This window comes from Macaca fascicularis, chromosome 5 (assembly GCF_037993035.2).
Source record: "Macaca fascicularis isolate 582-1 chromosome 5, T2T-MFA8v1.1".
Lineage (NCBI taxonomy): Eukaryota > Metazoa > Chordata > Mammalia > Primates > Cercopithecidae > Macaca > Macaca fascicularis.
In genome coordinates this window covers 158,105,037-158,129,353 of record NC_088379.1, presented here as the reverse complement: position 1 = coordinate 158,129,353, position 24,317 = coordinate 158,105,037, and the positions used below count along the sequence as shown (strand labels likewise).

General features: G+C 43.0%; 1 protein-coding gene across 24 annotated transcripts in view; it reads right to left on the bottom strand.

Annotated features, from left to right (window-relative positions):
- The window catches only part of TRIM2 (tripartite motif containing 2), a 186,376-nt gene that overhangs the window by 120,050 nt on the left and 42,009 nt on the right, over window positions 1–24,317 (bottom strand). For 12 of the 24 annotated variants that reach the window (XR_012435166.1, XR_012435167.1, XM_005556097.5 and 9 more), the window contains exon 1: window positions 14,304–14,421. The exons of the other annotated variants lie outside the window; for them this stretch is intronic. Coding sequence is in view for 10 of the 12 variants with exons in the window: in XM_005556097.5 (XP_005556154.1) it covers window positions 14,304–14,333 (30 nt within the window). In the remaining 2 variants the exon portion in view is untranslated. Of the gene's footprint in view, window positions 1–14,303; window positions 14,422–24,317 lie in introns of those variants that run through there. 24 annotated transcript variants of the gene reach the window in all.

The window sequence follows — 24,317 nt, the reverse complement described above, 5'->3', positions numbered from 1 at the left end:
TAGAAAATTTGGAAAACCCATAAAAGTATAAAGAATAAAATAGGTCGGGCACAGTGGCTCACACCTGAATCCCAGCACTTTGGGAATCCAAGGTGGGAGGATCACTTGAGCTCAAGAATTGGAGGCCACCCTGGTCGACGTAGAGAGACCCCGTCTCTACAAAAAGAATAAAATAAATTAGCTGAGTGTGGTGGTGCATGCCTGTAGTCCCTGCTACTCGGGAGGCTGAGGTGGGTAGATTGCTTGAGCCCAGGAGCAAAAGGCTGCAGTGAGCTTTGACTGCACCACTGCACTCCAGCCTGGGTGACAGAGCAAGACATAAAACAGAAATCATTTACAGATCCACTGCCTACAGATAAATCCATTGCCAGACATATGATATGCTTAATAAATATTTGCAACTGAATAAGTGAATAAATTACATTACCATTTATAGTCTCAATTTTTTCTTGTGTACAACTGCTTTCTACAAAGGTTGTACCAATTTACATTCTCATTAGCAATGCATGAAATTAAGATGCACATATTCACTAGCAGTGTTATTTTTAAAGATTTGTGAATTTGATAGAGAGAAAATAATAACTTCCTTCTGAAATTTAGATTTATGGGATCATTAGTGATGTTGAACTTTTTACATATGATCATTAATCATTACTATTTCCTTTAAATTGCCTATTCATGATCTTTGTGCATTTTTCTTTGGAAAACTTGGAGAAAATCTGAAATTTTCTCAATCTTGATTCCCCTGTGGCTATGACTGTATGAGCATCCTGTCATGGTAAGTGTGATTTAATTTCTAAAAATACATTCTTATTCTTATTCTCTGTCTCTCCCTGCTCTCCAACATAGCCCCTAAACATATCCAACTGCTTCATCTGGTGATCGAAGAAACCATGATTTGTTGCAACACTGGAAGGACATCTTGGTGGTATGAGAATTACTGAGAGGCAGTATGTTCAGATTGTCAAGCATCACTGAGTCACCATGACTCTCTTTTTTAAGTGCTGGTTTTAGAACTTAACTTTCTCCTATGCTGTAAAATTAAGCTTCACAGCAGTTCTTGCACTGACTCCCTCAGTTTCAACTGACCTGTACTTTATTGCCTGTTCCTGCTGAGTATGGGGCGGCCTTTTCTTCATCTTCCCCTGTCCAAATCTTGCCCATTCCTGATGAAGTTCAACTGGTACCCATGGATGAGAATGACCTCTTGCTCTGAATCCTGTATACTTTGTATTTCAGTGACAGCACTTCCAGCCTTCTGGGTACTTGGGTTATCTGTACCTGCACCTCATCTCCTTATTACCCTGTATACTCCTTGGGGAGTTTATGTCTCCTTTTTGTCTAGGGTCCCATAATTGAATTAGCATAAACTCCAAAAGGTTTTATAAATTAAAAAATAAAATCATGTCATTTAACAGAAACATGAGCAGAAAAAAAGAGAGAGCCACTTTGAAAAGAAAAAGCAAAGCTTAATTTTCAGTTGTATTGACTGTGCTCACAGTAAGATGCTGGGGAGAAATGAAAGAAAGTTCATCTAAACAAAGTTCATCTAAATCAAAGAACTCACAGAATCTCATTGCTATGGCCTGAATGTGGGCCCCCAACTTCATATGTTGAAACTTAACTACCAATGTGATAGTATTAAGAGGTGGGGCCTTTAGGAAGTGTTTAGTTCATGATGCTCCCCTTTTATGAATGGATTAATGCCTTTATAAAAGGACTTGAGGGAACTAGCAAACCCTTTTGTCCTTCCATCCCCTTGGCAATGTAAAGACATTCACAGCACCATCTTTGAATCAGAGAGCAGCCCTCAGCAGACACCAAACCTCCTGGTGCTTTGATCTTGAACTTCCCAGCCTCCAGAACTGAAAAATAAATTTCTATTGTCTATAAATTAGCCAGCCTCAGGTATTTTGTTATAGTAGCACAAATGGACTTGGACACTCATCTTGTGAACTTCTGGGGGTAGAAACTAAGGGAAGAATTGAGAAACATGCCTCCTTTTGTCTTGTCAAAAGAATGTGCAAGCTGCCCTCTTATTCTGCAGCCCTTTAAACCCTCTGCAGGAGAGGAATGGAATCTCATGAAAGTTGCAACTGGAGTCCAGAGACTAAGACAGTGAACTGGGACAAACAATTAATTTTAGATTGAACGTAGAGTCAGCCCAGGAAACTAAGTACTAAAATAATATTTTAAAATAGCTGGGAAATTGACAAGGAAATTGCTACTGGCTTCCATTAGAGTAAGAGCATTCTTTCTTGTAATATTTTCTTGAAATGATGATACATTGATCTTCTTGGACTAATCCATTAGCATAGAAAGATGCTCCTTAGTCTCCAGGGATGCTTACTCAATAGAGGCTTCAGGTCACATTACAGAACCATACACTGCTTCAAACCAAACATTAAGAAACAGCACATGAGAAAGCCAAGACAGAAAGAGAACAACTCTCTTTGGAGTCTTGGTGATTTTTCTCAATTGCGTGCCAAAAACCCCACTCATCATAAATCTGCTTATTTTTAATATGTGTCAGGCTTTGGAAGTTTCCAGCTGAAAACCTGACTTGCATCAAGCAACAACAAAAAATATAAAAACAGGCAAAAAAGTTTTTTGAACTGTACTGCTTGAGACTACTGTGACTGAATGTCTGTTTAATTCCCAAATTACAGATGAAAAAACAAACAAATAAAAGGAACCATGAAAGGGTTTCTTTTGAAATCTTTTATCCAGCATGTGAAAAAAAATATGATAATTGATTTATTTTCTTATTCTTTATATTAATCACAGATTTCAATGTCTGTCTTTAATTTCCAAAAGGCTATATTCCATATGGAGGGGTTTTATTTAAGAAACCTTTTTTCTTGCAAACCCCCATATGTTGACATTTTTAATAAATATAATTTTAAAACAGAGAAGTGCATAAATCCTAAGGCAACGGCTCAATGAAATATCACAAAGGGATCGTAACAGGGTAAAAACACCATCCAGAACAAGAAATGGGATATTTCCAACACTCCAGATGCTCCCCTCCCTAATGTAGTTTTGAGCTTGATATTTTTTATAGAAATATTATAAATGGCAGCAAGTGCTCAGATCAGCCCACAAAAACCAGAAAACGTACTTGGACTCTAGCAAAATGGCACCACATCAACGTTTCCATGGGGAAATGCATTTTCAGCTCCGAACAGTGATCCCAGGGGGCATGCCCCAGACTCATGATCCTTGAACCCCAAGGGTTCCCAATGTAGGGATTCTTGGTGGGTGGGCCTATGTGGAGGAGAGGAGGAGCTATGTCTGGATCTCAGTAATCAGTTCCCAGTCTACATCAGCTTCAGGGTCTAAACAAGAGAAAGTGGCACTTTAGTCAGGCATATGCCAAGTATATTGACTTAGGAAAAAGATGCCAATTAGGGGTTCTAGTGAGGCACTGAAGTGTATGTTCGAGTTAGGATTTGCAAGTTGCATCTGCCTGTATAATAGACATTCAAGAGAACTAAGAGAGGTACATTTAGGTAACCAGTGTGGGTGAAGAATGCTAAGTGAGGCTAGTATGTAATTGTTACTTCTGTTGCAATGACTGATCGTTGTAGATTTTCTCTTTAACATCTGATTCCAATTAAAAGCAAGCATTCTAATGTTAATAGCTTACACTGAAAAAAGAACTTATTACAGCTATTTTATTGTGTGTTCCAGTAGTTTCCAAAATTCCCAGAAAACAAAAATCACCTAGTATGCTTGTCAAAACACAGATTTAATGCTCCAACCCAGACCTCCTAAATCAGAACTTACCTAGGGGAGGCCTGATTATTTATGATGATCTACCTAACAACACCTCTTGGTATTTCTTATCTTCAGGAAAGTACAAGAAACACTGGCTTGGTCTAAGAAATATGAGAGAAGCACGTGTTCAGTTAAAAATGCAATATAAACCTTAATTGCTGTTGCCGTTATTCATAATGATGCAAATGATGTGGAACACTGAGAGGCTGCTTTGGACAAAAGTTTTCCTTAGGTTAAACAGTTTTGGTTCCGAATTTTCTTTATTGTTTCTTTTGTTCCAAGATCCTGAGTTACAAACGGCAATTTTACAGATACCTGATGCTGCCTTCAGCATACTAGATAGTTCCTCTTAAACAAAACTTATTTTTTAAAATGGACAGAACAGAGTTTGACCCTCTTAATCTCTTAAATCCAAGCTCTCCTCAACATTCTGCAGGATCTCAGAGGCTATGCCGGTCAGGTTTTACTGCCCAGGGACTTAGAGGGGCAGCTCCATTTATCAGTGGCTTATCAAACTTTTAGAGTCCTTGATCAATTACACAGTGCTCATGGAAATGCAAATGAGCATGATCAACCAGTGTTATTGAAAAGCACTTTTGTAAGATGTATCAAAAACCTTTAAAATGATTATATCGTATGCTCTAGTAATTTCACTTTAAAAATCTTTCCTGAGGCACTATCAGAGGTGTGGTCACAGATATTGTCCAGACACTATCATAAGAGTACCAGCTCTGGGTTTCAGTGCCAGCCCTTCCACTTTTCTTTTTTTCTTTTTTCCTCACCATGTCTTATGGTGCTAAGCTGCCACTTTCTAACTGTGCAATCTGGAACAAAGTGTGTAGCCAACTGCCCTGTGCCTCCTTTCCGTCTTCTGTTAAATGGTAATAATAGTAGGATTGGCCGGGCATGGTGGTTCATGCCTGTAATCCCAGCACTTTGGGAGGCTGAGGCGGGTGGATCACCTGAGGTCAGGAGTTCGAGACCAACCTGGCTAACATGGTGAAACCAGTCTCTACCAAAAATACAAAAATCAGCCAGGCGTGGTGGCACGTGCCTGTAATCCCAGCTACTTGGGAAGCTGAGGCAGGAGAATTGCTTGAACTCGGGAGACGGAGGTTGCAGTGAGCTGAAACTGTGCCACTGCACTCCAGCCTGGGCGACACAGTGAGACTCCGTCTCAATAAATAAATAAATAAATAAACAAATAAATAAAAATAAGAGTAGGATTGCTACAAAGATTAAATTAGTTAAGATGCATAAAGAACTTGAAACAGAGCCCATCACATCATTAGCAATTCAACAAATGTTAACTATTATCATCAGTTATTATTGCAAAAACATTCATTGCTGTATTATGATAGAAAAAAATTGAAACACGTTAAATGAACAGAAATAGAAGCATGAAGACATATTTTTTGCACATTCATACAAAAGAATATAATGTACCCTGGAGGCGTCACATAATGGTTAAAAACACAGGCTCTAGAAACTGAATGCTGGCTTGCCCCTGACCAACTGTGCAGCTTGGGACAATTTTCTCAACAATCTGAGACTCGGTTTCCTCATCTGAAAATGGAGAAGAACAATAATAGCGGGCTGACTGACTCCTACACATAAAGCACTTCGAACAGTTCCTGGCACACAGTCATTGCTTCATCTGTTAGTCTCTCCACTTACAGTTAAGCTGGTAGCCTGGCAGACTGGTGATATCTCATGCACACAAAGCTTCCCAGGCAGTGGCTGTGAAAGTACACTCCCTGGTAGGAGATGAACTGAACACAGCCTAAATTCCCTTTGTATGAATAGACAAAATGACTGATGCAAGCCCAGGCCTGGAGGCTACGTGCACAACCACCATGCGAAGGAACTGGAAAGAGTTGTTTCACTGGCAGTACCAGAACAGACTGCTTTGATTAAAAGAAAAGGGAATAAAGAAGACAAGCCCCCAAACAAAACCACCCACCAAAGCCACAGACAAGACTTGGCAAGAGAAAGGAGCTGAAGAGGCTTTCCTAAATCTCCAGCCTGCATCCACCTCTTTTCTTTTTCTTTCTTTCTTTTTCTTTCTTTCTTTTTTTTTTTTTTTTTTTCCTAGAGACAGAGTCTTGCTTGGTTGCCCAGGCTGGAGTGCAGTGGTGCGATCACAGCTCACTGCCTCAAACTCCCAGGCTCAAGCAATTCTCTCTCCTCTGCCTCCTGAATAGCTGGGACCACAGGCATGCACCACCACAAGTGCAGTTTTCTAACATGGAAATACTGCATAATAGTGAAGTCTGGGCCTTTAGTGTACTCATCATCTGAGTAATGTACATTATACCCAATAGGCAATATTTTATCCTTTATCCCCTTCCATCTTCCCACCTTTTGGAGCCTCCAATGCCTATTATTCCACTCTCTATGCCCACATATACCCATTGTGTACCTCCCACTTATAACTGAGAACATGCAGTTTTTGGCTCTTTCTGACTCATTTCACTTAGGATAATGGCCTCCAGGTTCATCCATGTTGCTACCAAAGGCATGATTTCATTCTTTTTATGGCTGATTAGTATTCCATAGTGTATATGTATCACACTTTAATCATCATCTGTTGACAGATACTTAGCTTGATGACTTTGCTAAAGGACAGCTTTATTTCTCATAAAGGTTGAAGCCCGCAAAGAGGCCATTCTGACAGGCTGGGAAGTGTAGCCTACTGCCAGAAGCTAGAAGCAGGCACTTCCTCCTCACTCACTTTGAGTTTTTGAAAGACTAAGGGAAAGAGAATAGAGAAGGGATATTTCCATCTCTTGGGGGAAAAGATGTGCAATAACAAACCATCTTGGGAGACAGCCTTCTCACAGATTTAGAAAAGTATATTTAAATTTGGTGAACTTTTTCAAGTATTAAAGTTTGAGTTACAATCACAAGAGAGGAGAAAAGAAATCCAACTAGAATTCAAATGGTCACATAAGAATTTGGAGGCTGGGTGTGATGGTTCATGCCTGTAATCCAGCACTTTGCGGGGGCCCAGGTGGGCAGATTATTTGGGCCCAGGAGTTCAGAGACCAGCCTAGGCAATGTGGTAAAATCCCATATATACAAAAAAATAATAATAATAGCCAGGCACGGTGGTGCATGCCTGTAGTCTCAGGTACTTGGGAGGCTGAGGAGGGAGAATCACCTGTCTGGGAGGTGAAGGCTGCAGTGAGCCATGATTGCACCACTGCACTCCAGCCTGGGCAACAGTGTGCAACCCTGTCTCAAAAAATAAAAAATAAAAAATAAAAAGAAAGAAAGAAAGAAAAAAGCAAACAGGCAAGCAAAAACAAACAAACAAATGAACGAGGATCTGCTCCCATGTTGCCCCACCTTGCTCCTAAAGGTTGGATGTGGTTTCTCTTTATCAAGGAGCAGGTTTACAACGAGGCTTAGAAGCCTGGAAGGTATTGAGATGTTTCTCCGACCCAGTAACCCCAATTCCTAGAAAGGACAGGTATCAGCAGTCACTACTCTCTTCTTCCACCGAGCACTGTCCAGAGTTGACCTTAGGTTACCTTACTGTCAGCAACTCCTCCTTCCCCAAGGACCCTGCCCCCAAAACCACACCTGGAAGCTTGAGACACCACCAGGTCTGTGTGCAGATGGCCGCTATGGATTCCTGGTGAGCATGGCTTGTGAGAAAAAAAAAAAGGCAGCCTCATATTGGAAACCTGTGTTTCCTGAATGCCTCTGGACAGTGATGAGGAGGGGTGGGCAGGCTGCCATTGCCCCATCCCCTGTCTCCTCCCAGCCCTCCAGTGACAGCTTAGACAATGGTGCCCCTGGGTTTACTGCATGTGTTGAGTGTGGGAAGAGAGCTTCTTTTTTCAGGTCTTGTAACTATCTTTCCTTGTCACAGTTCCAACACGACTTCTGGGGCTTCTAGGGTCACTGCTGCCTTATAGGGGTCTTTTCATTTTCTTTTTGTAATGGCCAGCATTAATTAATATTTATGGTGTGCCTCCAGTATGTCCAGAACACACAGAGTATCCAGGAAACACAAAAGCTAGCCTCACGGAAGGTGTATGTAAAGGGGCCACATTTCTAAGAAATCACTGATTGCTGCTGTTTCGTTAAAAATGCTCTCAAGAAAATAGAATCATCCAGTGAAGAACACAAACCAAGAATCCAATATTTTGAGACCTCTAGTTCTTGCCTTTCGGTCCCCAGTGGAATAACCTGCCTGTCAGTGAGCTGTTAAAAGGATTTGGCTCCATTTGGCATTCCTGGAAATGCAATTATTGCCCAGTTGCCTGTGAAACATTTGAGGACCCATGAAAAAGATGGCCTTGCAGATTTCACAGGACTTTTGCTGCGGAAGGAGACTCCTCAGCAACGTTTTGCTTGATGTCTCTATATTTAAAATTAACTCACCCAGGCTAGGCACGGTGGCTCACGCCTGAAATCCCATTACTTTGGGAGGTCAAGGCAGGCAGATCACCTGAGGTCAGGAGTTGAGACCAGCCTGGCCAATGTGGCAAAACCCCATTTCTACTAAAAATACAAAAATTAGCTGAGCGTGGTGGGGGGTGTCTGTAATCCCAGCTACTTGGGAGGCTGAGGCAGTAGAATCGCTTGAACCTGGAAGGTGGAGGTTGCAGTGAGCTGAGATCTTGCCACTGCACTCCAGCCTGGGCGACAGAGTGAGGCTCCATCTCAAAAAAAAAAAAAGAAAAGAAAAAGAAAAAGAAAAATTAAATCACCCAATGTGGCAACTAGGAATATCTTGGGAAACCATGTGGATTTGAAAGTATCTTGAGAAGCACAAATGCTCTTTATGGTGCATGATTCTGAGGTCAGGTTACAGCTTCAAAGTTCAGTTGAAACTCTATTTCACTCTCCTGCAAAGAGTGAGAGAAGCCATATGGAAGAAAATGACCCAGTGAGAACCCCACCCTTGGAAGGTCTCTGGTGGGATATACTTTAGCTACTTACCATATCAAAGAACACACGTAGAAAAGTGCCAGACCAAGTTTAGAGTGAGGCTTTGAGGGCACTACAGATTTAAATGTCTTCCTCCCACACACTCTTTAGGGAATAGATCTCATTTTTCAAGTTGGTAACGTTTGTGAAGTCAGAGACTGACCCTTTGTCTCCCGTGGTTTCTACAGTCAATAGTTTGAGGAATTTCACTAAAGTTCTGTTTGCATAACAGTTGCAAAATGTGAAGTGTACTGTTCCCTCAGTTGCAATTTGTTAAGTATGGTACTTGAAGGCACAGGTGGACAGTGGGCAAATACACCTGGTAGTTAAAGACCTACGTATCAGGAAATGCTCCCTTGAAAAACTGAGCAGGAATGGAGGTGTGATATGGGATCTTATTCCCAGCAGGTGCCCTTGAGGTGAGACTGTGCATATCTAAACAACTCCCATTCCAGTTGAGTTTTCTGATTCATCTTCTATCTTTTATGGGAGTAGGTCCCTTGAACATATCAGAGTGATAAAGCAGCATGCTGATAAGTGTGGGAGGTGGTGTGAGTGTCCCTTGTTTGAAAATTTAAGTAGATATAAAAATTCTCAAATGCAAGGGATTATGAATGTAAACCACATTGGTGTTCCATTACTCTAGTTAGGGAGGCTTTGGGTGCACAAAGGTCACCAGGCTCCCTGCTCCCTACATGCCTTCAGGGGCCTGTCGACCATTTTTCCTGATTCCATTGTGTTAGATCTTAGGCTGCTGGACCTCAGTTTTCCCGGGGTTTTTCACAAAATGGGCCTGGTGAAGAAATAACTCCAGTCTTGTCAAATCTTAGGAAGAAGGAATTGATGCTAGATCTTCTAAACGAACACATTTCTTCATGTGTGTGTATATGGTTCTCAGTCCCTACCCACTGCTCCAGATGTGCTCCCAGCTCCAGACCTTGCCTTGCAGGCTCACCCTCCTGTAATGTATGGAAATTGTAAATGTTCTCTGCTTGGAATCCTCTGGAGCATCATCTAGAAACTTTCATTGGGATGGATGCGGTGTTCCATCTGGGAGGGAAAAGGAACGACCCCATGCCAAGCACTATGGAGGGCAGTCTACGTGTTCTAGCTTTCCATTCTCATCATAGCCCAATAAGGCAGACAATATCGTTCCCATTTTCAGGTGACGAAAACAAGAACTGGAGAGGGTGAGTGACTTGCCCAAGGTCACTAGCAGTCAACCAGTAGACCTGGGACTCGTGTTCAGCTCTGTTTGACCTATGTTCTGGTCTTGACACATCTATGGGATATTATATTTTTCATACAATTTACTATGAAAATTTTAGATAAACACAAATTTTAGATAAATGAGTTTCAGATTTGTTATTTATTAAATAATAAAACGTATTATAATTTTAGATAAAGAAATTTATCTAAAATTGTGTAATTTCTTTGTGTAAGAAATTACACAAATTTCTTCTTGTGTCAAGTAACCAACTTGAATGTATCATAACCTCCTGTGAAAATAAAAAGTGTACTTTTCTTTTGAGACGAGATCTTGCCCAGGCTGGAGTGCAGTGGCACAATCATAGCTCACTGCAGCTTCTACCTCCCAGGCTCGAGTGATCCTACCGCCTCAGCCTCCTGAGTAGCTGAGACCACAGGTGTGTACCACCGTGCCCGGCTAGTTTTTTATTTATATTTTTTAGAGACAAGGTCTTACTATGTTGCCCAGGCTGGTCTTGAACTTTTGGCCTCAAGCGATCCTTCCACCTTGGCCTCCCAAAGTGCTGGCATTATAGGTGTGCATCACTGCACCTGGCCAGAAGTGAACTTTTCAAACCACACACAAGACCCATCTATTATTCCTGGATGAGCCTTCAACATGGATAAGCATGATCAGTCAGCAAGGAGCTCAAGGATGATTTCAAACCATGTTTAACTTATGGCTCATGAGTTCCTCCGGGGGAGATTTCCGTCAGATCGAAAGTCAGAGAAGCTAGAATGGACTTTGAAGATCATGCCTCAGGAGAGAGGGCAAACCTTTTCCAGAGCCACCTGCTGGCCAGTCCCAGATGGAGACCAGAACGCCGATGTCCAGCCTGCCCTTCTTTCCACTGCACTGCATTCTCTTAGTATTTCCTTTCTCCAATGTCACCAGTAAATCAGAGAGACATTTGGTAAACTTAGACGGTATTTAGGACTGTCGTTGGATGCTGGCAGCAGTCATGATAAAATAATTAATATTTGCTGAGTATTTGCTGTGCACTGAGTGCTATATAAGGAACTTTGATGTATGACCACATTTAAACCTCACAATCAAACAGTGAAATGGATTGTCATCCCCATTATTTGGCTGAAGGAATTCAGACTTAGGGAGATTCGGTAACTTGCCCAATAACATACAAGTAAAACAACGAAAGTGAGGTTCGACTCCAGGTTTGTCTGAATCAAAGCTCTTGCTCTTAACTCCTTGTTTTTAAACCCGTGTTCTTTGGCTTCTGCCTCTGTGTGTTGTCTGTCCCCCGTCGTCAGTCCCCCATCGGCCACCGCACCACATAGGCCTACCAGTGTGGCTGGCCCTCCCTGGGATTTAGCGAATTTTACAGATAAGGAACCTGGGGCACAGAGAGGTTAGGTAACTTGTACAGAGTTACACAGTGAGTAAGTGACATGAAGTGTGAATCATGAGGAAGGTGTGATATTGTGATTTATAATAAGAAATATATATTTGGTCTTGTCTCTGCTTCCTGGCACATAGTTCTTAAAACCCTTGCAATTGGCTGGGCATGGGGGCATGCACCTGCAATCCCAGCACTTTGGTAGGCTGAGGCAGGAGGATGGGGAGGATCACTTGAGCCCAAGGGGTGGAGGCTGCAGTGAGCCGTGAGTGATGGTGCCACTGCACTCCAGCCTGGGTGACAGAACAAGACCCTGTCTTAAAATTTAAAAAGAAAGACAGAAAGAAAAACCCTTGGGCCAGGCGCGGTGGCTCAAGCCTGTAATCCCAGCACTTTGGGAGGCCGAGACGGGCGGATCACGAGGTCAGGAGATCGAGACCATCCTGGCTAATACGGTGAAACCCCGTCTCTACTAAAAAATACAAAAAAACTAGCCGGGCGAGGTGGTGGGCGCCTGTAGTCCCAGCTACACGGGAGGCTGAGGCAGGAGAATGGCGTAAACCTGGGAGGCGGAGCTTGCAGTGAGCTGAGATCCGGCCACTGCACTCCAGCCCGGGCGACAGAGCAAGACTCCGTCTCAAAAAAAAAAAAAAAGAAAAACCCTTGGAACGTACAAAGTGATCAAGAGTCTTTTTGTATGCTAATGAGATGATTGACGACTGAGGGCTGCCGGATTGCCTCTGGAGGGGGCTGGTTGCCAGGGGAACCAAGCATGTGATTAGAGAGTTGGAACTTTCAGCCCCTTTCGCCCTACTCTACCCATACACACCCCCTGACCCTGTTTCCAGGGAGCGAAGAGGAGCAGGAGGTTGACTCAATCACTGATGGCCAATGTTTTCATCAATCATGCCTTTGTGATGAGGCCTCCATAAAAACCCAAAGGAACGGGTCTGGAGGGCTTCTGGATAGCTGAACACATGGAGATGCTGGGAGAGTGATGCTCAGAGAGGGCATGGAAGCTCCAAGACCCTCCCTAGCCATCTCTTCACCTGGCTGTATGTATTCATTTGTCTGTATCCTTTGTAATACTCTTTATAATAAACCGGTAAATGGAATTAAGTGTTTCCCTGAGTTCCATGAGTCATGCTAACAGAAGACTGACCCCAAGAAGCCAATCTCTGATTTACAGCACAAAGTTAGAAAAAGTTACACAGCTTGTAATCTAAGAAGAGTGGTAAGAACTTCTCATGGATAGCCAGCTGGTCAGAAGCACAGGTGACAACCTTCAGCTTGCAACTGGCCTCTGAGGTTGAGGCAGCCAGGTAGGACTGAGACCTTAAACCTCGGGGTCTGCGCTCACTGCAGTTAGTGTGAGAAGTGAGTTACACTGTGGGACACCTAGTTAGGTGGGAAGGTGAGAATGTACCGACCTAACCAAACGGGATTTGTGAGGCCTGCGGTGGGCCTGGAGGGTGAATGATGCACACCTGTCCTTTCCCTTTGGAGCCTCCATCCCACCTGGGAGAGTCAAAAGTTCACTGGCAGAGTCAGAAGGTCCATTCCTTGTCAGGACCTCCACGTGGGGTGACTCATCCCTCTCCAGGGCTCTACGACCACTCCCCACTCCGGGAGACCTTGGCCTCACTTAGAGACCGCTGTTTTCATACAATGGGTTCAAGCATTCGTGTTGCCTGGGGTCAAATTCATTCGAAAAATACCCTTTGTATTCTGACTTAATACCTCCAGGAGCCACAAACAGCATGGTGGCTTTAAACAAGGTGTACCTAGATAATACATACAAGTTGTGGGAATTTGGAGAGGTGGGGAGACTTTCAAAGCACTAGATGTATTAGAGTCCCATAGTTCACCTTTAGCTTTATCTAAAAATTAAACCTCACCTTTTCATTTTATCAGGCTCCTGTCGATAACTAACACAGACCGAAAGTTCACCGACTCCACACCAATGAGGCTCACCAGAAACTTATCTGATCAAAGCTGCCATAGGTGATTCTTTTGTTCACAGGAGGAGGAGGACTTTCTAAAGCAATTCCCAGGACTCAAGTTGTTGCAGCCCCCTCCCCACCCTGCAGGTCGTAATGACAGCACAACCCCTTCCTTGCCCTCTGCCCACTGAGGACAAGGCAGTGAGGTGCCTCACTGAGCACCAAACCGGCCAGCCAAGAAGATAAAGCAGGCACCAAAGACCGGTGCCTGAGTTGTTTTCCATCCTCACCCATTCACACCCCAGAAACCAGCAAGTACCCGGACATGTGGCTGGCTGAGCCCACGTCAGGCTTCACCCCTGACTCACATGGCGTCCCCAGGCTCTGCTGACTTCTCACTTGGGTAGTCAAGGACAAACGCTCTATTCGCCTGGGGCTATTCCTTCATTCCACAGCCCCACGGCAGAAGGGACACAGTACCCTTTGAGCACTTTTATGGGGCAGTAAAACTTTACAGCCTCCTGTCTGCTCTAAACCGTTCCCACATTTCTGAATAGACCTATTTATAACATGCAAGACTACTACGGTTTGCCCTTTGAAAATACTAGCAGATATTAAGTCCTTTCAAAGGGAGTCGACTGAGTTACATTGGCTAGCAGCTGGCTTACAGAAACCCCGGAGAGGCACAGCTGAGCTCCTGACTGTGACTAGCTATGTTAGGAAATAAAACAGCATTTGAGTCTCACAACATCACTGGAACTGGTCTTATGCTTTGCCACATTCATGTTGCTTTGGTGTCAAATCCAGCTGTGTCTCTCCCACGATTTTTTGCTTCCTTACTCCCTTCCTGCCTGGGTTGACAGAGCTCACCGTGAGCTTTGTCAGCAAATCCCAGTCTTTTCCTTCCATCTTCAGCAGGCAAAAACTTAAAACCAGGAAAAAGTAGCAACTCAATCCCAACTTGTTTCTCCCAGCCCCGGATTAACCAGCTGGCCCAGAAAAAGAATTATCACACACTGAGAAGTGTCCTTACCTGCGTTCCATAACGGCCACTCCTGTGCATCGAAGACCAGAGCCAGCCTCCTCCAGTCTGGGGACTCAGCTCCCCGCAGCTCGCAGACAATTGGGCCCATTATAGTCATCAAGCTGCCGAGTTAAAGGGTGGCCCTTACTAAAATATAAACAGCTAGTCAGCACAAGCCAAAGGGGCGGGGCTGCAGTATCAGGGGACAATGAGAGCCAATGAGCAGCCTCTTTGGGCTCTGTTTGCTTAAGATATTGTGTTTCATTCCAAAGTAGGGGACGCGGGAGTGAGGAACACTGAAGAGTGAGGGCTGAGTTCTCATCTTTACAGCCCCCAGTAGGAAAAGCATCCAAGTTGAAAAGTTTAAATCACTGCCCACAGAAGACCAATTTCAGGAAAGTGTTTGTAGACTGCACACATAATAATATGTATTTTTAAAGCCACAGACATTTATGTTACATTAGATATCTGTTGTCTTCTGGGGTTAATAAATGCAGTATTCATGAGGTCAACAGGAGTTTTTCAACCAAAGAACAAATGCCAAGAAAGTTAGTTTGATGACATGCTTATTTTATTGAACATACTATCTGATCAGAAGCACTCACCTCATCTACAGAGCAAACGCTTGTTTGATTGGTACATCTTTATTTTATTTATTTATTTATTTATTGAGATGGAGTCTCGCTCTGTTGCCCAGCCTGGAGTGCAGTGGCACAATCTCCTCTCACTGCAACCGCAGGCTCCTGGGTTCAAGTGATTCTCCTGCCTCAGCCTCCTGAGTAGCTGGAATTACAGGCATGTACCACCACGCCTGGTAAGTTTTCATATTTTTAGTAGAGATGGGGTTTCGCCATGTTGGCCAGGCTGGTCTTGAACTCCTGGCCTCAAGTGATCCGCCCACCTTGGCCTCCCAAAGTGCTGGGATTACAAGAGTGTGCCACCGCGCCTACTTTTTTTTTTTTTTGAGACAGAGTCTTGCTGTGTTGCCCAGGCTGGAGTGCAGGGGTGTGATCTTGGCTCACTGCAAGATTAGTATATCTTTAGGACCCAGAGAAATGGACTTATTGTATGCCCAAGTCAGCAAAATGACTCACATTTGATGTGTCTATGTTCTTCGTGTGTGTGTGTGTGTGTGTGTGTGTGTGTATGTGTGTAGAGATGGGGGTCTCACTATATCACCCAAGGTGGAGTGCTGTGGCTATTCACAGGCACAATCATTGTGCACTGTAACCTCAAACTCCTGGGCTCAGGTCATCCTCCTGCCTCAGCCTCCCTAGTAGCTGGGATTACAGGCTTGCACCTGTAATCATGCCGGACCATGAGCATTTAATTTGATCAAACATATCAGAAGTTCAGTATATTTGGAAGAAGGCAGGAGAGCCATGGCTTCTTTCTGTCCCCCAAACTTAACTAAATTCCACTTTTTTTTTTTTTTTTTTTTTGAGACAGAGTCTCTCTCTGTTGCCCAGGCTTGAGTGCAGAGGCACAATCTCTGCTCACTGCAACCTCCATCTCCCAGGTTCAAGTGATTCTTGTGCCTCAGCCTCCTGAGTAGTTGGGACTACAGGTGCGCACCACCACGCCCAGCTAATTTTTGTATTTTTAGTAGAGATAGGGTTTCACCATGTTGACCAGGATGGTCCTGATCTCTTGACCTCGTGATCTGCCCACTTTGGCCTCCCAAAGTGTTGGGATTACAGGCGTGAACCATCGCGTCCGGCCTTAAATTCTGCTTTTAAAGCTAGTACACCAGCTTCACTTTCCAATATCCTTTGATAATAACCAAGAACCAGAAAATAAACCGTAGGGCTTTTTTTCCTTAAATAATTTCTTCTTTTTTTTTTTTTTTTTGAGACGGAGTCTCGCTCTGTTGCCCAGGCTGGACTGCAGTGGCGTGATCTCAGCTCACTGCAAGCTCTTCCTCCTGGGTTCACGCTATTCTCCTGCCTCAACCTCCCAAGTTGCTGGGACTACAGGCGCACGATGCCATGCCCAGCTAATTTTTTGTAATTTTTTTTTTTTTAATAGAGACTGGTTTCACCGTGTTAGCCAGGATGGTCTCGATCTCCTGACCTCGTCATCCACCTGCCTTGGCCTCCCAAAGTGCTGGGATTACAGGCATGAGCCACCACGCCAGACCTCCTTATATAATTTCTAAATAATACACTGAAGTAAAAATAAAGTTAAGAGCTGTTTGGTTGATTGTGTGGTATTGCATAAATTATAGGCATACAAACTGTGAAAAGTACAGTCATTACATTTGGAATAGTTTCATCATTTATAAAGTGATATAGTAGTTATCAAAATGAACACAGTAGTTGTCAAATGAATTATCAGAGAAAAATGTTGAAATGTATTTATTTTCCACAAAGTTTTTCTTAAGCCCTTCTGATGGGATTATAAAAACAATAATCCCCAAGTGCCGTCCTTTCTAATCTATGTTAGTTTGAAAATGTTTCTGATTCTGCCACTGGTGTTTAATTTGTATTAAAGTCAACTTCCTCCAGAACCTTTTCTAAACAATGTATGAGGCTCCTTCTGGCCCTTGTATCCTTCTAATTATTCCAAAAGAGCTGTTACATCCATACTTTCACAGCTTCGACTTTAAGGTACAGGTTACCTCCTTGAAAGAATCTAGTTTTCTTCTGAAGTGTATGAACCCAGAAAATCTAAGACAGCTCTCAGTTAACTTAGAAAGTTTATTTTTCCAAGGTTGAGGACACGCCCGTGACACAGCCTTCACAAGTATTAGGATCCTGTCATTTTAAAAAGCTTTAGGACACCATGAGCAGCCAAAGGAAAAAATCGATGAACTGGACTTCATTAAATTTTTTTTTCTTTCTTTCTTTCTCTTCTTTCTTTCTTTCTTTCTTTTTCTTTTTCTTTTTTCTTTCTTTCTTTTTCTTTCTTTCCTTCTTTAAAATTTCCTTCCTTCCTTCTCTTTCCTTCCTTCCTTCCTGCTCCTTCCCTTCCTTCCCTTCCTTCCCTTCCTTCCTTCCTTCCTTCCCTTCCTTCCTTCCTTCCTTCCTTCCTTCCTTCCTTCCTTCCTTCCTTCCTTCCTTCCTTCCTTCCTTCCTTCCTCCCTCCCTCCCTCCCTCCCTCCCTCCCTTCTTTCCCTTCCTTCCTTCCTTCCTCCCTCCCTCCCTCCCTCCCTCCCTCCCTCCCTCTCTCTCTCTCTCTCTCTCTCTCTCTCTCTCTCTCTCTCTTTCTTTCTTTCTTTCTTTCTTTCTTTCTTTCTTTCTTTCTTTCTTTCTTTCTTTCTTTCTTTCTTTCTTTCTCCTATTCTGTTACCCAGGCTGGAGTGCAGTGGCCAGATCATAGCTTCATAGCTCACTGCAGCTTTGACCTTCCATCCTCAAACTATCTTCCTGCTTGGGCCTCCCAAAGTGCTGAGATCACAGACATGAACCACAGCACATAACCAAAATTAAGACCTTTTGTGCTTCAAAGGATATTATCAAGAAAGCGAAAAGACAGTCTATAGAATGGGTGAAAATATTTGCAAATAATATATCTGATAAGGTTCTGGTATCTAGGATATGTTTTTAATACTCCTGCAATTCAACAACAAAAAGACAAACAACTCAACCTAAAGATGGGCAAAGGTCTTAAATAGATATTTCCCCAAGAATAAAACATAAATGTCCAAAAAACACATGAAAAGATGCTCAACATTGGTCATTAGGGAAGTGCAAATCAAAAACACAATGAGGCTGGGGCACAGTGGCTCACACCTGTAATCCCAGCACTTTCCAAGGTGAGTGGATCATCTAAGGTCAGAAGTTTGAGACCAGCCTGGCCAACATGGCAAAACTCTGCCTCTACTAAAAATACAAAAACTTGCCAGGCATGGTGGTGCATGCCTGTAATCCCAGCTACTTGGTAGGCTGAGGAAGGAGAATTTCTTGAAACCAGGAGGTGGAGGTTGCAGTGAGCTGACATCATGCCACTGCACTCCAGCCTGGGCAACAGAGCAAGACTATGTCTCAGAAGGAAAAAAAAAAAACCAAATGAGTCCAGGCGTGGTGGCTCACACCTGTAATCCCAGGAATTTGGGAGGCTAAAGCGGGAGGATCACTTGAGTCCAGGAGTTAGAGATTAGCCTGGGCAACATGGTGAGACCCCGTCTCTATTAAAAAATAATAACAGTAAAGAAAAAAAGAAAAAAACCACAATGAGGTGCCACTTTGCACCTCTCTCTATATATATATGTATTATATATATGTATTTTATATATATATATGGAAGAAAACGAGTGTTGAGGAGGATGTAGAGAAACGAGAACCCTTGTACATTGCTGGTGGAATGTAAAATGGTTCAGCTGCTGTGGGAAACAGCTCTACAGTTCCTCAAAAAGCTAAACATAGAATTACCATATGACCAAGCAATTCTACTTCTGGATAGATGCCCAAAACAATTGAAAATGGGGGCTCAAACAAATACGTGTACATCCCATATTCACAGCAGCACTATTCACAAGAGCTAAAGGATGGAAACAGCCCAAATGTCCATCAAAAAATGAATGGATGGACACTTGTGGTATATATATACAATGGAATATTTTTCAGCCATAAAAAGAAATGGAGTTCTACAACAAAGATGAATCCCTAAAACATTATGCTAAGTGAAAGAAGTCAGACACAAAAGGTTGTATGCTGTATGATTATGGGCAACATAGAGAGACTCCCTTTTCTAAAACAATTTTTAAAAGTAGCTCGCCAGCTGAGCATGGTGCCTTACTCCTGTAATCCCAGCACTTTGGGAGGTCGATCACTTGAGGTAAGGAGTTCGAGACCAACCTGGCCAACACGGAGAAACCCCATCTTTACTAAAAATACAAAAATTAGCTGCATGTGGTGGCAGTGCCTGTAATCCCAGCTACTCAGGAGGCTGAGGCAGGAGAATCGCTTGAACCCAGGAGGCGGAGGTTACAGTGAGCCAAGATCATATCACTGCATTCCAGCCTGGGCAACAGAGTGAGACTCCACCTCAAAAAAAAAAAAAAAAAAAAAAAAAAAATTAGCTGGCCATGGTGGCCTGCCTGTAGTCCCAGCTACTCCAGAGGCTGAGGCAGGAGGATCACTTGAGAACAAGAATTTGAGGCTTCAATGAGCTATGTGGTGCCACTACACTTCAACCTGGGCAACAGAGCAAGACCTTGTCTCTAAAAATATATAATAAAAATAAAAAATAAATAAATAAAAAGAGGATTTATTAAATGAATTCATCCATTATACTTATGCATCACTCAGCATCTATTAAGCTCCAGGCACTGTGAGGCAGGTGGGTGCCAGTAGATCTGCTTACACCCTTTCTACGGAAGGTAAGAAAGAATGCTGTTTTCCAATGCAAACGACAAAAATAATAACAATAACTAAGATTTATTAAGAAGCATTTTAAATGTCAAAAAGTGTAAGTGTGGAACAGGCCCAGGCTGGCAGCAAGTCAGAAAGCCACTCTGCAAGCAAACAGATTTTTCCTAGTATTAATAGATATCATTCCTACCCTCTGTAAGCTCTGAGTATGTAACGACGTGCAGAGTATGTTTGACATTCTCAGTGAGTTTCCTACTTCTTTCAGCATGTATTTCATTAAAAATCAATCAATCAAGAAAAGAGATATTCACAAGTTTTTATCTGGGAAGGACTATATTTGAACTCAGTTCATTTGAACATTGGAAGGTTGAAACAGGAAATGAACTGAGAACGAGGAGGAAGAGGAGACTTTGAAAACATGGAAAGAAGACTTTGCCAAAAATTTCATCAAGAAAACACAACTCTGCAGAGCTGAAACTGTCTGACAAAGCTGTTTCACACATCCCCGGGGCCTATTTCTTTCCTGACCATCATATCACTTAGTATTGGCCTATTGCTGTTATTTAAAATAATAAACAAAATGATTACAGAGGCAGATGTGTGTTCTTTTAAAAGACGGAGAGATGACATCACTACTTTCTAAATTTCAAACCATTAGATTATGCAATTCAGAAAATTGCTACATGCCCTTTGAGAATGCTCATCATCTAATTAAAATTTTACCCTTGATCCGAAACAGCTACCTCCTAGTCACCCAACTCTTGGCAACCTAAAGCCTCAATTACCCATAAGCAGAGCTTCACCAAACCCTTCTAAAGAGCCGAAGCCCAATTAACTGACTTAGCTCAATACTAAGTACTGCACTCATTATCAAGTCCCTGATTTGCCAACATACAAAACACTTTACCGGGGGAAACATTAAATTGCTTACTGATTTTTTAAAAAAATGATATACACAAAACACTATATTCTCATGTCAAGAGACCTTATGAATGGAACTGGATGAAGTCACAACAGAGGCCCTTTGGATAATACATAGATGAATGCTGTATTAGTCCGTTTTTACGCTGCTGATAAAGACATATCCGAGACTGGGAAGAAAAAGAAGTTTAATTTGACTTACAGTTCCACATGGCTGGGGAGGTCTCATAATCATGGTAGAGGGCCAAAGGCACATCTTACATGGTGGCAGCAAGAGAGAATGAGGGGAAGCAAAAGCAGAAACCCTTGATAAACCCATCAGATCTCATGAGACTTATTCACTATCATGAGAATAGCATGGTAAAGACCAACCCCCATGATTCAATTACCTCCCCTTGGGTCCCTCCCACAACATGTGGGAATCCTGGGAGATACAATTCAAGTTGAGATTTGGGTGGGGTCACAGCAAAACCATATCAAATGCTCAGACCTCCTAAGTCTCAGATGATTCTGGAAATCACAAATCTCTAAGCTTAAATTATGTGCTTTAGAATCCTTTAATTTCTTTTTTAAAGTAATAAAAAGAATATTGTTGTAGTCTATTTGGGCTGTTATAACAAAATACCATAAGCTGGGTAGCTTATAAACAACCGGAATTTATGTCCTACAGTTCTGGAGGCTGGAAGTCCAAGATTAAAGTGCTGGCAGATTCCACACTGGCAAGGGCCTGTTTTCTCATTAACAGACAGCTATCTTTTTGCTGCCCTCACAGGGTAGAAGGGTCAAAAGAGCTCTCAGGTCTCTCATTTATTTATTTATTTTTTGAGACAGAGTTTCGCTCTTGTTCCCCAGGCTGGAGTACAGTGGTGCGATCTCGGCTCACTAGAACCTCTGCCTCCTGGGTTCAAGCAATTCTCCTGCCTCAGCCTCCTGAGTAGCTGGGATTACAGGCGCCCGCAACCATGCCTGGCTAACTTTTTGTATTTTTAGTAGAGACAGGGTTTCTCCATGTTGGCCAGGCTGGTCTTGAACTCCTGACCTCAGGGATTCAGGACCTCAGGTAATCCACCTGCCTCGGCCTCCCATAGTGCTGGGGTTACAGGCGTGAGTCACTCGGTCTCTTTTATAAGAGCACTAATCCCATTCATGAGGGTTCTGCACTCATGACCTAATCACCTCCCAAAGGCCCCACTTCCTAAGACCATCACCTTGGGGGCTGGGATTTCAGTGATGGATTAAGGGAGGACGCAAACATTGAGTCCATAGCAGATGCACAGGCAGCATGGCTTGATAAAGAGGGGAGCTAGAGACTCAGCCTTCAGTGACATTGAAGGACTTTGTATATAGAAGGAATGAAAGCTACAGTCTTTCTTGGCTTTGATAAGGCTTTTGATTTTGTTTTGCTTAGCTGTTTCTCAGTGCATTGCAAATTATGGATAAAAAATGCTCTTAGGTTAACTCACAACCGTTAAAGAGGTGAAAAGTTCTAAACTCATTCCATTAAACTTACTAACTATGTGGAAGCTCCATATTTATTATTCTGCATGATTTCTTAGTGTTTCTTCGTATTTCTTTGAGAAAGAAAGTGGTGGCAAGGCCTAAAGTCAGTTTCATATGTAGTCATGCAGTGAAGAACCATACATCAACACAGTGTGGACTTCTGTTTTTCCAAACATGCCAATAGGTTTTTAATAAGCCTCCTACAGTTTTTTGCTCTGTCTCCATATGACCAATGGCCCACACATGCAAAAGGATGCCTAAAGTTAGGCTGAAGCCATGGAACAAAGAACAATAAATTGGCTTCGATGGTGGATAAAGCAATGGCCTGGAACCCTTTGCTCATCTCCAACCCTTTGAGGTAAACCATGACTAATTTTAACACCACTAAGGTTTTCCATTTGTTGGGAGAGATCGTAAAGGGATTTGCTGAAAACCTAGTTCAGAATTAATCCCAGGAGCCATACAAAGACTTTCTCACACCGTCGCCCAAGATCCAAGACTGACGCAACATTTCATCAACAACCCTGATGGAAGAAAATGTACCATTAATTTTGAAGAGGCTACCAGCAGAGCCACCCCTTTGAGAGTGTGAGCAGTACCTAGTAATAATGGTAATGACATGAATACAGCGTTTGTTATGTGCTGGGTACTGTTCTAAAGTATTTACATGTATGGACTCATTTAATCCTCACAACCAACCCCAGGCATAGGAACTCACACTCATTCTGCAGACAGGGAAATGGAAACTTTGTTTACTTTTTAATTTTTTTAAGAGACAGGGTCTTGCCTTATCCCACAGACTGGAGTACAGTGGTGTGATCATAGCTCTGGCCTTGACATCCTGGGCTCAAGCAATCCTCCAGCCTCAACTTCCTGAGTACCTGGAACTACAGGCATGCACCATGGCACCCAGCTTGTGTGTGTGTGTGTGTGTGTGTGTGTGTGTGTGTGGTAGGAATGAGGTCTTGTCATGTTGCCTAAGCTGGTCTCAAACTCCTGGGCTCAAGCCATCCTTCTGCTCACTCTCCTGAAGTGCTGGGATTATAAGTGTGAGCCACCCTGTCTGGCCAATGTTCATTAACTTCTCTAAGTTTCAGTTTTCTGGCCAGGCACAGTGGTGCACGCCTGTAATCCCAGCACTTTAAGAGGCTGAGACAGGCATATCACTTGAGGCCAGGTGTTCAAGACAAGCCTGGCCAACATGGCAAACCCGCAAATCAGCCAGGCATAGTGATGCACGCCTGTTATCCCAGCTACTTGGGAGACTGAGGCATCAGAATTGCTTGAATCTCGGAAGCAGAGGTTGCAGTGAGCTGAGATGGCGCTACTGCACTCCAGCCTGGGCGACAAAGCAAGATTCCATCTCAAAACAAAACAAAAAAACAACAACAACAACAACAACAAAAGAAGTTAATAAACATGTTCAGCTAGGTAGAAATGGTCAAATACTAAGAGAATAAAATTCTAACAGGATTAGTTCAGAGAATGAAGAACAAACAGCAGAAACAAAATATAGTGGTAGAACTAAGGACAGTAGCAACAAAAGTACCTCGTGGCCCTGTACTGATTTCCTGAGCTGCCATAACATATTACTATGAGCTTAAAACAACACAAATGTAGGGCTCCTGCTGGAGGCTCTGAAGGAGAATCTGCCTCTTTCCTAGCTTTTTTGGCTGCCAGCAATTCTTTCTTTTTCTTTTTCTTTTTTTCTTTCGAGACTGGGTCTCACTTTGTCTCCCAGGCTGGAGTGTAGTAGTGTGATCTCAGCTCACTGCAACCTCAACCTTGCAGGGATGGCCCCCAAGGCCATGTTTGTGTCACATGATCCTGCTCATGATTAATCCAAGCTAAACCAATAATTTTTCTCAGACTGTTTAGCCATAGATGACTGATGCTCAGATGATCCTCCCACCTCAGCCTCCTGAGTAGCTGGGACCACCACAGGCACATGCCACCACACCCAGCTAATGTTTGTATTTTTTGTAGAGATGGGGTTTTGCCAGTTTTCCCAGGCTGCTCTCCTGGGCTCAAGCAATCTACCTGCCTCAGCCTCCCAAAGTGCTGGGATTACAGGCCTGAGCCATGGTGCCTAGCTGCCAGCAATTCTTAGTGTTCCTTGGCTTGCAGCTGCATCACTCCCGTCTCTGTCTCTGTCTTCACATGGCCTTCCCTCTGTGGTGTCTCTCTGTCCTCTTCTGTCTCTCATGAGGACAATCACCGTTGGATTTAAGGCCCGCCCTAATCCAGGATGATTTTTATCTTGAGATCCTTACCTTAATTACAATGG